This window comes from Pipra filicauda, unplaced genomic scaffold, assembly GCF_003945595.2.
Source record: "Pipra filicauda isolate LSUMZ 115617 unplaced genomic scaffold, ASM394559v2 scaffold462_size518177_pilon, whole genome shotgun sequence".
NCBI classification, from domain to species: domain Eukaryota; kingdom Metazoa; phylum Chordata; class Aves; order Passeriformes; family Pipridae; genus Pipra; species Pipra filicauda.
Window position 1 is genome coordinate 110935 of NW_024104601.1, and position 14683 is coordinate 125617.

Genomic DNA, 14683 nt, shown 5'->3' on the forward strand with positions numbered 1-14683 from the left:
ATGGCGGACGTGACCGCCCGGAGCCTGCAGTATGAGTACAAGGCGGTGAGTACGGGCCCAGTGCCGTGAATCTTCCCCCGGTACCGTCAACCCCACTCAGCGCCACGGTGGGACCCTCTGACCCACCTCAGTCCCTCCTTCGGGACCCCCCAGGCCCCCCTCAGCCCCAGGTTGGGACCCATTTCGGGATCCCCAGCCCCCCCCCTCCCATGGAGGGACCACTCCAGCCCCCTCGACCCCTTGGTGGGATCTCCAGTGGGACCCCCTGACTTCTTCAGTCCTATTTCAGGATCCCCTGACCCTCCTCAGCCGCACATTTGGGACCCCCGGTGTCCCTGAACCCCATTTCAGGACCCTCAGCCCTATAGAGGGACCCGTTTCAGGACCCCCCCTGACCCTTTTCAGCCCTATTTTGGGACCTTCTGATCCCCCTCAACCTCATTCTGGGACCCCTCCCAGTTCCCCTCAGACCCATTTCAGGATCCTCATCTCCCTGAGCCCCATTCCAGGGTCTCCCTGCTCCCCCCCCCAGCCCCATTTCAGGGTTTCCCTGAGCCCCCCTGACCCCGTTCTCCATCCCCCAGAACTCCAACCTGGTGCTCCAAGCCGACCGGTCCCTGATCGATCGCACGCGCCGGGACGAGCCTACGGGGGAGGTGCTGTCACTGGTGGGGAAGCTCGAGGGGACCCGCATGGGAGACAAGGCCCAGAGGACCAAACCCCAGATGCAGGAGGAGAGAAGAGCCAAGTAAGTGGGAGCTGGGCCTGGAATGGGAATTCCTGTCCCCAAACAGGATTTTGGGGGGTCACAGAAAGGTTTGGGGTGGGAGGGACCTTAAAGACCGTTGGCCTGACACCAGAGCAGGGTCCAGCCTGGCCTTGGGCACTGCCAGAGATCCAGGGGCAGCCACAGCCTCTCTGGGAATTGCATCCCAGCCCCTCCCCACCCTCACAGGGAGGAATTTCTTCCCCATATCCCACTCAAATCTCCCCCTTTCCAGCGGGAAGCCGTTCCCCCTTGTTCTGTCCCTCCATCCCTTGTCCAAAGTCCCTCTCCTAGAGCCTCTTTGGGCACTGGAAGGGGCTCCAAGGTCTCCCTGGACCCTTCTCTTCTCCAATGTTGGGAATATTTGGAGGTGGAAAACCTTGTGGTGATGTGAGCACAGGGCTGGAGACCAAACCCCACCAACGTGCATGTCAGAAACACATAGTTTTCTCCACTTGGAGTCACTTGCTCTGTGTTAGGAACTGCAAATCGAAGGGGAGAAATTAAAATCAATCACTTTTACCCCTTTATTTTTGAAATTAAGGAGCCTTGTGGTACTTTGTGGCTCTGACTCCATGTCCCGCTCCTGCTCCTGTCCACAGGAGGAGGAAGAGAGACGAGGACAGGCACGACATCAACAAGATGAAGGGCTACACTCTGCTGTCTGAGGGCATCGATGAGATGGTTGGGATCATCTACAAACCCAAGACCAAGGAGACTCGTGAGACCTACGAGGTCCTGCTGAGCTTCATCCAGGCAGCCCTGGGGGACCAGGTGAGGCTGGGATCACAGCCTGGGTTAGAGAGATCCAACCCTTGGATTGGTTAATCTATCCCTGTCATCCCATGGGTTCATGGAGATATGGAATGGTGTGGGTTGGAGGGACAAGATCATCCCATTCCACCCCCTGCCATGGGCAGGGACACCTTCCATAGACCAAGTCCCATCCAGCCTGGCCTGGAACACTTCCAGGGACCCGGGGACATCCAATATTTCTTCCCAATATGCAATCTAAACTAGCACATGGAGTGGTTTGCCTCGGCAGGGACCTTAAAGACCATCCAGTTCCATGGGCAGGGACACCTGCTAGGCCAGGTTGCTCCAAGGCCTGTCCAACCTGGCCTTGGACACTTCCAGAGATCCAGGGGCATCCACAGCTTCTCTGGGCATCCTTTTTTTTCCTCTGTTGGTGCTGCTTTGGGGCTTGGGGATGTTCCGATGGTGATTTCATTGTGGTGAAGTGGTTCTTTGGTACTTGGGGGGCCCAGAAAGATTCAAGACTTTTTCCATATTGAATTCCCTGCTTGTCACCCCTTTCCCAGCCCCGGGACATCCTTTGTGGGGCAGCTGATGAGGTCCTGGCTGTGCTGAAGAACGAGAAGCTGCGGGACAAGGAGCGTCGGAAGGAGATCGACCTCCTGCTGGGCCAGACGGACGACACGCGGTACCACGTCCTGGTGAACCTGGGCAAGAAGATCACCGACTATGGGGGGGACAAGGAGATCCAGAACATGGGTATGGGGCTTCTCTGGCGGTGGGGTCGGGCAGAGGGGTGGCTGGTGCTGTTGGCACACAGGGAAACGCTTTGAGGTGGTTTCCAGGCCCCCAAACCGCGTTATTTTGGTGTTTCCGAGGTGTGGATGTGGGTGGGATATGGGTCTGGAAGTTTTGCATGTGTCGCCCAGATTCCCTGCTGAATTCCCTCCCCTCTTCCCTGCAGACGACAACATCGATGAGACCTACGGGGTGAACGTGCAGTTTGAGTCTGATGAGGAGGTAGGAGATGAGGCTGGAGGTGGCTCCGCAGGGACCGCATTTGTCCCATTTCCCTCTGTCCCATTCAGAAAGGGGACGTTGGCTCAGGCTGGGACGTCTCTTACGGGCAGAACCTGGATTATTTTAGATGCCACTTCCCAGCCTGGGGAGGATTTGTGGCTTATCCTACTAATCCAAGGCTTACCATGACTCAGCGTGATGGGAGACAGATGGTGACATTTAGATCTAGTGGGGAAACTTGACAGATGGAAAAGAGGGATTTGGATGCGCTGGGTGGAGGTGTTGCACAGAAACACTCTCCAGGATTGGTTTTGGAAAGGGCTAAGAGAAAAGAGGGATAAATAGGGGATTGTTGGAGGAGTCACTGGCAGATCCTGTTTAGAGTAGAAATACCACGTGGAGCTTCACCTGAGCTGCAGCGCCACATTCCCGCTAAAAGCACAAGTCAGGCTGTTCCCCTTGGGAATGAGCTGCCAGATGAGTCATTCTTGCCAATGAAAAGCTGCTCTTTGATGTTTGGAAGAGCCACTTACCAGATTCCTGCTTTCTACAGGAAGGGGATGAGGACATTTACGGGGAAGTCCGTGACGAGGCGTCGGACGATGACATGGAAGGGGACGAGGCTGTTGTGCGTTGCACCCTCTCAGCCAACGTGAGTCACATGGAACGTGGGCTTGGGATCATCTGGAGCAGGATTGGTGATCCTGTTGGGTTTTGGGGGTGGAAAGGAGCCTTGGAGTTCTCTGAGTGCAGCCAAAATGGGTGTTCAAGAATGAACATCCCTCTGACACCCCAAACTCTAGCTCCACCACACCAAGGCCACGGGGAAATAATGTTTTTTGGGGCTTTTCCCAAGCTCGTGGCATCGGGGGAGCTGATGAGCTCCAAGAAGAAGGATCTACACCCCAGAGACATCGATGCCTTCTGGCTCCAGCGGCAGCTCAGCCGCTTCTACGATGACGCCATCGTGTCCCAGAAAAAGGCAGATGAGGTGCTGGAGATCCTGAAGGTCAGTGGACACCTGATCTATGGGATCACAGCGGCCTTGAAGTGTCTATCTGCCTGGAAGGCAGGAATTTGCCCCCAAAATTTAGGTTTCTTCACATTAGATTGAGTTGTGGACAAGACTGGACTAGGCTGGGCTTAGTCTTAGTTCACAGGGATCTCTTGAGGGGGAGGTGGTGGGTTTGTGTTGGTGTTTGCTGGGAGATCAGCATCCATAGTGTCCATTTCCCTCCTAATTCTGTTGCTGATGTGTTTTGGGCATCATGGCCTGGTGGGAAAAAAGGGAATTAGAGGGAAGGTGAGATTGTTATTTCAGGCCCAGTCGCTCAAACCTGGCCTTGTTTGCTGCTGCTGCTGAGCTGCTCGTGCCTTCAGTTTCATGGAAGACAGGGATCCAGGGTCTGTGGGCACAGAGATTACTGGTCATTCCGTATCTCTTCTCCCAGACTGCCAGTGATGACCGGGAATGTGAGAACCAGCTGGTTCTGCTCCTGGGCTTCAACACCTTCGACTTCATCAAGGTCCTGCGGCAGCACCGGATGATGAGTGAGTGACCTTCGTCTTCACCTCCATCACCTCCACCTCTACCTTCACTTCCTTCACCTCCTTCACCTTCACCTTCACACCTCCACCATCACCTTCCTCTTCCCTTCCGCCCTCACCTCTACCTCCCCTTCCCTTCCACCTTCTCCGCTACCTTCACTTCCACTTTCACTCTTACTGTCAGCTCCTTCTTCACACCTCCACGTTCATCTTCCCCTCCACTTCCTGCTCTTCTGACATGATTCCGCCACAATCCAAGGCTTTTGAACTGTTGCCTTGGGAAGGTTGGACCCGTGTTTGTCCCTTGTTTGGCTCACCCTCACTCCTGTCCCCCCCAGTCCTGTACTGCACTTTGCTGGCCAGTGCCCAGAGTGAAGCTGAGAAGGAAAGGATCATGGGCAAGATGGAGGCAGATCCCGAGCTCTCCAAGTTCCTGTACCAGCTGCACGAGACGGAGAAGGAGGATCTGATCCGGGTGAGCTGGGGGGAAGCTGGGGCAGGATGGGGGATTGGCTGTGGACTGTCTGGGTTGGTTTGGGTGGGAGAGAGGAGCTGCTGACCGAGCTGGAGCCCCCAGTCCGTGGGAAATGCTGCTCAGAAAGGACAGTCTTTTCACCACTTCTTATTTTTGAGGTACGCAGGGCTCCGCTTTCCCAGGAAAAGGGTCATGTCAGCAATTTCCACATTTATGAACTGTCTTCAAGTGTCCTCTTTCACCTCTGGCCTCCCCCATATGAGGCTCGACCCCTCTGGTTGTCACCTCTGCTTCTCTGGGGCTGGAATGGGACACTGAACCTAATTATTGCTGTGCAGGATGACCCCTGCTTGGCCTTTGCTCTTCCAGAACTGATTTGGGGGTTGTTTTATGGGATTAATACTACATTCCTGGTTTGTGGCTGGAAACTCCCCTGGTTATGTTGTGTATTTGGTGTCTCTGGGATTGGGAGGTGCTGCTGGCTGCATTTTCCCTCCCTGCTTCCCTTCTTCTGCTCTCCCAGATGTCACATTTATGTCCTGGCCTTGAGGGCACTGGTTTTTCCTGCCACAAATGGTTTTTCCTGTTTCTGTGGATGCCTATGCTCAAAGGGAATGGGGGCACAGGACCTGCAGGGTGTGACAGGAGCTCCTGGCAGCCCATGGAGGAGGCTCAGGCTGTTCCCAGGGCTGACTCCTGGTCTCTCCCCACAGGAGGAGCGGTCCCGCCGGGAGCGTGTGCGGCAGTCCCGCATGGACACGGACCTGGAGACCATGGATCTGGACCAAGGAGGAGAGGTAAAACCCTTGGATCTGTTCCCAGTCTTCCTGAAACATGCTCAGTCAGAGCAAAAAGGGTATTTGCAGTAACATGAGCATGAAGATACCATGAACAAGCCCTGATGTGCTCCAGAGGCGCTTTCCAGCTGGATGCAGTAGCTTTTCCTTTCATCCCAGGGTGAAAACACCAGGAGAATGTTGTTCCCTAAACTGTGCCCCTTTCCCATCTATCTCCAGGCACTGGCTCCACGACAGGTGCTGGATTTGGAGGATCTGGTGTTTGCCCAGGGCAGTCACTTCATGGCCAACAAGCGATGCCAGCTCCCGGATGGATCCTTCCGCCGGCAGCGCAAGGGCTACGAGGAGGTTCATGTGCCTGCCCTGAAACCAAAGCCTTTTGGGGCTGAAGAGGTTGGTGACCTGTCTGTTCTCACTTACTTAGTACTGAGGGACACCTTGGAGCCCTTCCAGTGCCTAAAGGGGCTCTCAGAGAGCTGGAGAGGGGCTCTGCATAAGGGGTGGAGGGACAGAACAAGGAGGAATGGCTTCCTACTGGAAAAAGGGAGATTTGGGTGGAATATTGGGAAGGAATTCCTCCCTGTGAGGGAGTGAGGGCCTGGGATGGAATTCCCAGAGAGGCTGTGTATGCCCCATCCCTGGAAGTGTCCAAGGCCAGGTTGGAGCAACCTGGGATAGTGGAAGATGTCCCTGCTCATGGCAGGGGTTGGAACAGGATGACCTTTAAGTTCCCTCCCGACCCAAACCATTGTGTGAGTCCCTGAGCTGTTGCTGATGCCGTGACAGACACTTCCTGTGACTCAGCAGCTTTGATGTGGCTGTTCCTCTCTCTCACATTCCCTGCAGACCCTTCTTTTCCACGTGTCTGAAGACACTTCCTGATTTCTGGTTTCCCACTTGTGGACTGTTCATCCTGTGCAGTGGTTTCCGTTTTGGGGCTGCTCTGCCCCGTCCAGCTGCTCTGCTGAGCCCTCAGCTCCGCTTTTTCTCTCTCCTTCCCGTGTGGGCTGGAGCTGTGTGATTAATTGGGATAAATCCCCTCTTTTGATCCGTACTGGAAGCACCAATGTGGTCTGATCTGTCCCACCACAGGAGCACAGCAGGGGTTTGGTCTTCTGATGTGTAGTCAGATATAACTTAGCCTGGTTGAAGTGCATGTGCCTGCTAATGAGCCCTGTTTGATCCTTCCTTAACCTGCTCCATGATCCCAGGGCACAGGGATTTTCCTCCCATCTGGAAATAAGACATCCCTGCTGCTGCTCACCAGGCTGTCCTCGAGATCCCACATCTGCCCTGCAGCCTCTGAACTCAAGGCTGAACTCAATGTTTTCCCATTTTTCTCCCCGCTTTTCAGCAATTGGTTTCTGTGGAAAAGTTGCCCAAATACGCCCAGGCTGGATTTGAGGGGTTTAAGACCCTGAACCGTATCCAGAGCAAACTGTACCGTGCAGCGCTGGAGTCGGATGAGAACCTGCTGCTCTGTGCTCCCACGGTGAGATCCCGGGATTCAGGGCCTGTGTGAGGGGAACCCACTAGGATGATGACTTTGGGAGACCCTTTCCCCTGAAGAAGCCAGGGATTTGATGTGATTTGGTGGTCTTGCCTTCCAGGGCGCTGGGAAGACGAATGTGGCGCTCATGTGCATGTTGAGGGAGATCGGGAAGCACATCAACATGGACGGGACCATCAACGTGGATGATTTCAAGATCATCTACATTGCTCCCATGAGGTCCTTGGTGCAGGAGATGGTGGGAAGCTTTGGGAAGGTGAGGACAGGTTTGGTCCTGCCCATGCGGGAACATAGGTGAGGGTGGATGGGTGTCCTGTGCTGGGAGGCACTTTGAATTTGGGGAGCAGTTTTGGGCTCCTCATGACAAAACATTGAGGGGCTGAAGCATGTGCAGGGAAGGGGACGGAGCTGGGAAAGGGTCCGGAGCACCAGGAGCAGCTGAGGGAGCTGTGGGGGCTCAGCCTGGAGAAGAGGAGGCTCAGGGGGGACCTTCTCGCTCTCTGCAACTCCCTGACAGGAAGGGGGAGCTGGGGGAAGTCAGACTCTGCTCCCAGGGAACGAGGGACAGGACAAGGGGAAACGGCCTCAAGCTATGCCAGGGGAGGTTTAGATTGGATATAGTGAAAATTCCTTCATGGAAGAGGCTGTCCATGTTTGCCCTGTGGTTTCCTCCCAGCGCTTGGCCACATACGGGATCAACGTGGCCGAGCTGACCGGGGACCACCAGCTGTGCAAGGAGGAGATCAGCGCGACCCAGATCATCGTGTGCACCCCCGAGAAGTGGGACATCATCACCCGCAAGGGAGGGGAGAGGACCTACACCCAGCTGGTGCGACTGGTCATACTGGTGAGCAGCACTAGGGCCTCCAGAGCCCCGGCAGGGAGGAGGAGGGGGGTGGGGAGCACTGTGTCCTCCATCTCTGTGGTTCCTGAACGTGTGTGAAGGTGTCTCTTGGTTCTGGAGACACTCAGGCTTTGAGCCCTGCGCTGAGCTGCTCCAGTCCACAAAAGCCAAGGAATCACCCCAAAAATGGATCAGGTTTTCCAGAGAGGTTGTGGATTGCCCACCCCTGGAGACATCCCAAGTTTCCAAGGCTGGGAATCAACAAATTGCTCCACTTGTAGGTTTTTGGGATGAAAGGTTTGAAAGTATAATTCCCTGCTTAAAGAGGGCTTCTAAGAAAGATGGGGAAGGGGTTTTGGAAAGGGCCTGGAGGGTCAGGACGAGAGGGAATGGCTTCCCCCTGACAGAGGGCAGGGTTAGATGGGACATTCCTTCCCTGGGTGGGTGGGGAGGGGCTGGGATGGAATTCCCAGAGCAGCTGTGGCTGCCCCATCCCTGGAAGTGTCCAAGGCCGGATTGGATGGGGCTTGGAGCAACCTGGGATAGTGGAAGGTGTCCCTGCACATGGCAGGGGGTGGGACTGGATGGCTTTAAGGTCCTTCCAACCCAAACCATTCCACAGTCCAATGAAAGAGGCAGTTTGGAGCAGGGATAACCCTGTTCCCATTCTCTCTGTGCAGGATGAGATCCACCTCCTGCATGACGACCGCGGCCCCGTCCTGGAGTCCCTGGTGGCCAGAGCCATCCGGAACATCGAGATGACCCAGGAGGATGTGAGGCTGGTTGGCCTCAGTGCCACCCTGCCCAACTACGAGGACGTGGCCACGTTCCTGAGGGTGGACCCAGCCAAAGGCTTGTTCTACTTTGATAACAGGTACCTTGGAAAGCTTTTCCAGCTGGACTTACACCTCCCTCCTTCAGCAGCATAGAGTGTCCATCTGTCAGATGGTGCCAGGGCCTTACCAGACCTTCAGCACATGTTTAGTTGCTCTTTGATGGGTCATTAAAAGCATTTTTGGGTCTAGAGCAGTTAAATACATCCCCCAAATCATGTTTCTGCATGGTCATCCCTGCAGGAAGGTGCTGGGAGAAGGCAGAGAAGCTCTGCCACCCCTGTGGGCAGCAGGAGCTGCTGGAAGGAAGCCTAAACTAGGATGATGGTAGTTCCCAGAACACCCTCTTTGCTCCCTGAGTAGCAAATGGATTCCAGGAATCAGGAGGGATTGTGGCTGGTCCTTATGGCTCAGCTAGAGCCATCAGAGCTCTGAGTACATCAAGGCACAAAGGAGTTGAGCTGGCCAAAAAGCAGGATGCCTTTGGATACCTTTTGACCTTTGTGGGAGGGTTTTTTCTCTCATTTTCTCTTTGATGGGTTGGGGTTTTTTTTCCCCACAGCTTCCGCCCAGTGCCCCTGGAGCAGACCTATGTTGGCATCACAGAGAAGAAAGCCATCAAACGCTTCCAGATCATGAATGAGATTGTTTATGAGAAGATTATGGAGCATGCTGGGAAGAACCAGGTTGGAGACTTCATTCCTGACACACTTAATCCCCTTTGAGCTCCTGTTGCTCTGGAGAAGCTGCAGTAGAGGGGAGGTCCATGAGGGGAGAAGGCACACAGTTTTTTCTGTGCCAGCTCTGATTAATGTAGGGATAGTCCTTTTAGGATGAGGGAATTTTGGTGTGCTGCCCTAATAAATCAGGAGCTCTATGTGCAGCCACATCTGGATTAATTCCAGGTCTCTCCTTACCCTGAGCACCAGGAACAGGTTGGGTTGGGCATCTTTTTCAGGAGCTACCACAGTGATTCCTTGCTCAGTGATGTCTCATCTGCTTGTTTGACAGGTCCTGGTGTTTGTGCACTCCAGGAAGGAGACTGGGAAGACAGCCAGGGCCATCAGGGACATGTGCCTGGAGAAGGACACCCTGGGCCTCTTCCTGCGGGAGGGCTCAGCCTCCACCGAAGTTCTGAGGACGGAAGCTGAGCAGTGCAAGGTGAGATTGGATAGACTGGATTGGATACTGGGGAAATTCCTTCATGGAACAGGCCATTCAGCCCTGGCACAGGGGTGGAGCCCCCATCCCTGGGGGGATTTAACATCCCTGGGGATGTGGCACTTGGGGACACGGGTTAGGGGTGGCCTTGGTAGTCCTGAGGGAATGGTTGGACTCGATGATCTTAGAAGGCTTTTCCATGATTCCATGATAAACATCCTACCAGATTGGTGCAGATTCACAGCCTTTCCCCTGGGATGCTCCACCTTGTTTTCTCCCTGGGTAGAAACCCCAGAGCTGGTTGTGTTTATGCCACAGAACCTGGAGCTGAAGGATCTCCTGCCCTACGGCTTTGCCATCCACCACGCCGGGATGACCCGCGTGGACCGGACGCTGGTGGAGGATCTGTTTGCTGACAAGCACATCCAGGTGAGCCAGGAGCACTTCCAGGAGGAGTCACAGCTTTAGCCAGGGCAGGCTCTTCACAAAAAACACAGTCTGTGTTTTCCAATGGCCTTTTTGGGCAAAATCCTGAGGATCAAGGGTAGCCAACCCCATCCCACTCTGCTGCTGGAGGCAGCCTTGACTTTCCTGAAGAATAGGATCCAAATAGAGACTTAAAGCATTTGGTCAGGAGAAGAGAGGGCATGGATTTATCCCCTTGGCCTGGCTGATTTTCCTGAAGAGTAGGAATAAAATAGGTAAAAACATGTGGCCAGGAGGGGAGAGGGCAGGAATTTCAGGTGATTTCAACCAGAGCTCTGTCCCAGAGCTGGTTCCTCCTCAAATGCCACTTTGGCAAAACCTCATCCAAAATTTCCTGGCCATGGGATAAATGGAAGGATTTTTTAAGACAGTCCCATTTCCCAGTCTTTATCCCTTTTGTGCTTGTCTGGAGTTGGGCCCAGCATTTAGATCCATGTTTTCCTTCGGAAGAGGTTTGTGCCTGGCTTTGATCCCTGTTTTTCCCTGCAGGTGCTGGTCTCCACAGCCACCCTGGCCTGGGGGGTGAACCTTCCTGCCCACACTGTCATCATCAAGGGGACTCAGGTGTACAGCCCGGAGAAGGGGCGCTGGACCGAGCTGGGAGCCCTGGACATCCTCCAGGTGAACTTCTGGGAACAAAGAAACCACCAGGACCCCGGGGCAGGATTTTCCCTTCCTCAGATCCCACATTTAAAATCTCTGTTTGTGTCTTCTCCGTGTAGTCGCTCCCTATTCTTTCCTGTCAGACAGTCCCTGTGTTCTGGACAAACAATTCCTCCATAATTCCTTGCCCAGACACATCTGAGCTATTTCCATGTGTCTCCTGCCAGCTGGAAGTAGCAGCAGGCTGAGCAACCTGGCAGAAAAGCCCCAGGACATGGCAGCAAGGAGAAATTCCTTGTTTGATGGTTGAATTTGATTATCTTGGAGGTGTTTTCCAACCAAAACAATGGAATTCCAAAGCTCTGATGTTTTGCTGACCTCATTTTCCCATTTTCAGATGCTGGGACGTGCTGGGAGACCCCAGTACGACACCAAAGGAGAGGGAATTCTTATCACATCCCATGGCGAGCTCCAGTATTACCTGTCCCTGCTCAACCAACAGCTCCCCATCGAGAGCCAGATGGTGTCAAAGCTCCCAGACATGCTGAACGCAGAGACCGTCCTTGGGAATGTCCAGAATGCCAAGGCGAGTGGGAATCTCTGCCCTTGGTTGGCACCCAGTGGGAACTGGGAGGAGATAAGAGATTTGGAGCCATGGTAATTACTGGGTGGGGAATCAGGTGCAGAGTGGATGCTTCCATCACTGAGAGTGAAGTTTTCCATGTGGAAAAAGACACTCAGGGAAAAATCTGCATGTGGAAGATGGGTGTTTTTTTGGATTTTAATTCATTAATATTTTTCTGGTGCAGGAGAGGAGCTGTGGGTGGTCCTGCTGGGCTTCCATGCTCTGGTTTAGTGTGATCCAGTGGGATTGAGCTGGGATCAGGCTCTGTGTAGATCTGGAGCACCTGGCTCTGAGCTGGAACATCACCTGTGATTTCCAAGGGCTGTGTTCATGGGATGGTGTTGGTGTTCCCTCAGGATGCAGTGAACTGGCTGGGCTATACCTACCTGTACATCCGGATGCTGCGCTCCCCAACCCTCTATGGAATCTCCCATGACGACCTGAAGGCAGATCCGCTCCTGGACCAGCGGCGCCTGGATCTGGTGCACACCGCGGCCCTGATGCTGGACAAGAACAACCTGGTGAAGTACGACAAGAAAACTGGGAATTTCCAGGTGAGGCAGCCCCTGGGGAAGGTACTGGGAGCCAACAGAGCATCCCCTGGCTGGGAGAAGGGATACAGTTAAACACGGATCTCAAGGAATGCCGCTGGGCATGTCTGTGGTTCCAGGGAGGTGGCACAGGATAACACCTGGCCCTGGGATAACACCTGGGATAACACCTGGCCCTCAAACCTGCTTTGTGTTTACTGCTGCCTCCTGGGCAGATTCCCCTTCCTGTTGCATTTCCATTGCTTCAGAGAGAGTGAGACAAGAAAGGGGAATTAGGCACCAGGAAAAACAGCTTTCCTGGGAAATCAAGAAAAGCAGCTTTCCTGGGATGTTTGCAGCCTAGAAGTTTTTCCTGTAGCCATTTTCCCTGCTGCAGCCCTGTTCTCATCCAGCCTGTGCCAGGAGCAGTTGGAATCTGAGCCTTGTCCCCCCAGGTGACGGAGCTGGGCCGCATTGCCAGCCACTACTACATCACCAACGAGACCGTGCAGACCTACAACCAGCTCCTGAAACCCACCCTGAGCGAGATTGAGCTCTTCCGGGTCTTCTCCCTGTCCTCGGAATTCCGGAACATCACCGTGAGGGAGGTACGGAGCCAAACAACAACAGCAAAACTACAGGAGAGCCAGAAGCAAAAGAAGATGAGGGTCCCAGAGTGGTCAGGGAGAAAGATGGAAGGATATGGGATCAATCCTGCTTTTTTTTGCCCAAAGAACTAGGATGCAATGTGTATTTGCAATAGCTGATCCATATTTTCCTAGTGTTTTCTATCCAGGTCTTTTCTGATCGAGTTCTCTCATCCTCTGTCATCCCAGTTTCTGTTCGTAGGATGTGCATTCCTGACTTCAGGAAGTGCATCCCCAGTTTCAGGATGTGCATCCCTAATTTCACAACCATTTTTAATGCCAAAATCTGGCTGGAAAAGCTCAGGGAAGGAACATGTTTGTTTTTTCTCTGAGGCCTTTCTTGGAAGCATCACCCTGTGAGGGAGCAGGTTAAAGAAATAAGGAAAGACATGATTGTGAGGAAAAGATTCCTATGAATAAGAGGAGCAATGAGAGACCCAGAATATAGAATATATAGAATATAAAATATTTTTAATACTTGGAAGTATTATTGATCTTCCACTTCTTTCCAAGTGATTCCAAGCTGGAAATTGGAATCTTCAGAAGTTCCTAGGAGAGGAAAAGACTGATGAGCAAAACAGACATGAGCCTGTTTCCCAGGAAACAGGATAAAAACCTTAGGAATTATTTCTCTAGAATTCATTTCTAATCTTGTCAGACTTTTATTTAGTAAGGGGGATCTGAAATTGGTGAGTTTAATTTCTTCAAGAGTTGCAATTCTCCTGTTCCCCCCCTCCCCGAGTCTTGGCTTGAGCTCTCCTCTAGGGAGTGTTTGCTTGGAAGGACCTTAAAAGACCTCCAGACCCTTTTCCACTGGAACAACCCCCTCCCAGCTTTGTGAAGGCAGGAAAAGTGTCCAGACGAGGCAGAGAAAAGTGGGGAAAATATGAAAAATCTGCCTGTTCTGGGTGACACAGATCCTGGTGCTGCAGGAACAAAGCAGAGCTTTCCCTGAGGGACCATCTCATCCCTCCTGCCTTGTTTTCCTGCAGGAGGAGAAGCTGGAGCTGCAGAAGCTGCTGGAGCGAGTTCCCATCCCGGTGAAGGAGAGCATTGAGGAGCCCAGTGCCAAGGTGAGCCCTGGAGGGGCTTCTCTGCCTGTCTAGAGGGGGAGCAGGATCCTTGGGAGAGAGCTGGGATAGCAAATTCCCCCCTGGGCAAGGAATTCTGCTCCCTTCCCTCTGTGGGACATCCTGGATGTGTCTGGAATGCTCAAAGAGCTGCAGGTGCTCCATGTCCCTGGTTGGGGACAACCAGTCCCATTGGTCACTGCTGTCCTGCTGTGTCCATCCCAATCCACTGGGATTGGGCACCAAGAGGGGAGCTGAGAGAGGGAATCAGGTAGCAGGAAAAGCAGCTTTCCTGGGAAATATGGCACCAGGAAAAACAGCTTTCCCGGGATGTATCTTGAGAGCCTCTCCTTGTCCTTCCCAGATCAACGTGCTCCTGCAGGCCTTTATCTCCCAGCTGAAGCTGGAGGGGTTCGCCCTCATGGCTGACATGGTGTATGTGACCCAGGTGAGGAGCGAGCATGTTCCCTTAGGATCTGTCTAATCCTACAACTCTTTCCACCTCAGACATTGAGTTTATGTTCAAAAATGCCTCCGGAAATCAGAGCTGGGAGCGGTGGGAAGGTGTAATTCCTGTCGGGGTGGGAATGAGATCTTCATGGGAGTCTCTGGTTTGGAATCACAATAATTAAGGGGCTGCCCCTGGATCCCTGGAAGTGTTCAAGGCCGGGTTGGATGGGACTTGGAGCAACCTGGGATAGTGGAAGGTGTCCCTGCCCATGGCAGAGGGTTAGACTGGATGGGCTTTAAGGTCCCTTCCAGCCCAAACAATTCCATGAGTTTTAGCTGGTCAGGAACTGGGGTGGGAAGGAGGGAAGGGTGGGATATGCTGACCCAGAGCTGCTCCATGCCCACAGTCGGCCGGGAGGCTCATGAGAGCCATCTTTGAGATCGTCCTCAACCGGGGCTGGGCCCAACTCACAGACAAGACCCTCAACCTCTGCAAGATGATCGACAAGCGCATGTGAGTGAGGAGGTCCGGGGAGGTCCTGCTTCCAGGCTTCCCAGGGTT

General features: G+C 53.6%; 1 protein-coding gene across 1 annotated transcript in view; it reads left to right on the forward strand.

Moving 5' to 3' along the window:
• The window catches only part of SNRNP200 (small nuclear ribonucleoprotein U5 subunit 200), a 23364-nt gene continuing 8681 nt past the window's right edge, over nt 1-14683 (forward strand). Inside the window, exons 1-25 of the mRNA XM_027746699.1 lie at nt 1-45; nt 585-748; nt 1369-1540; nt 2089-2281; nt 2487-2542; nt 3096-3194; nt 3399-3551; nt 3994-4093; nt 4429-4565; nt 5279-5362; nt 5582-5755; nt 6717-6854; nt 6973-7128; nt 7549-7719; nt 8397-8590; nt 9112-9235; nt 9561-9710; nt 10029-10139; nt 10686-10817; nt 11197-11385; nt 11781-11978; nt 12410-12562; nt 13594-13674; nt 14036-14119; nt 14529-14635. Of these exons, the coding sequence (XP_027602500.1) occupies nt 1-45; nt 585-748; nt 1369-1540; nt 2089-2281; nt 2487-2542; nt 3096-3194; nt 3399-3551; nt 3994-4093; nt 4429-4565; nt 5279-5362; nt 5582-5755; nt 6717-6854; nt 6973-7128; nt 7549-7719; nt 8397-8590; nt 9112-9235; nt 9561-9710; nt 10029-10139; nt 10686-10817; nt 11197-11385; nt 11781-11978; nt 12410-12562; nt 13594-13674; nt 14036-14119; nt 14529-14635 (3365 nt within the window). The remainder of the gene's footprint in view (nt 46-584; nt 749-1368; nt 1541-2088; nt 2282-2486; nt 2543-3095; nt 3195-3398; nt 3552-3993; nt 4094-4428; nt 4566-5278; nt 5363-5581; nt 5756-6716; nt 6855-6972; nt 7129-7548; nt 7720-8396; nt 8591-9111; nt 9236-9560; nt 9711-10028; nt 10140-10685; nt 10818-11196; nt 11386-11780; nt 11979-12409; nt 12563-13593; nt 13675-14035; nt 14120-14528; nt 14636-14683) is intronic.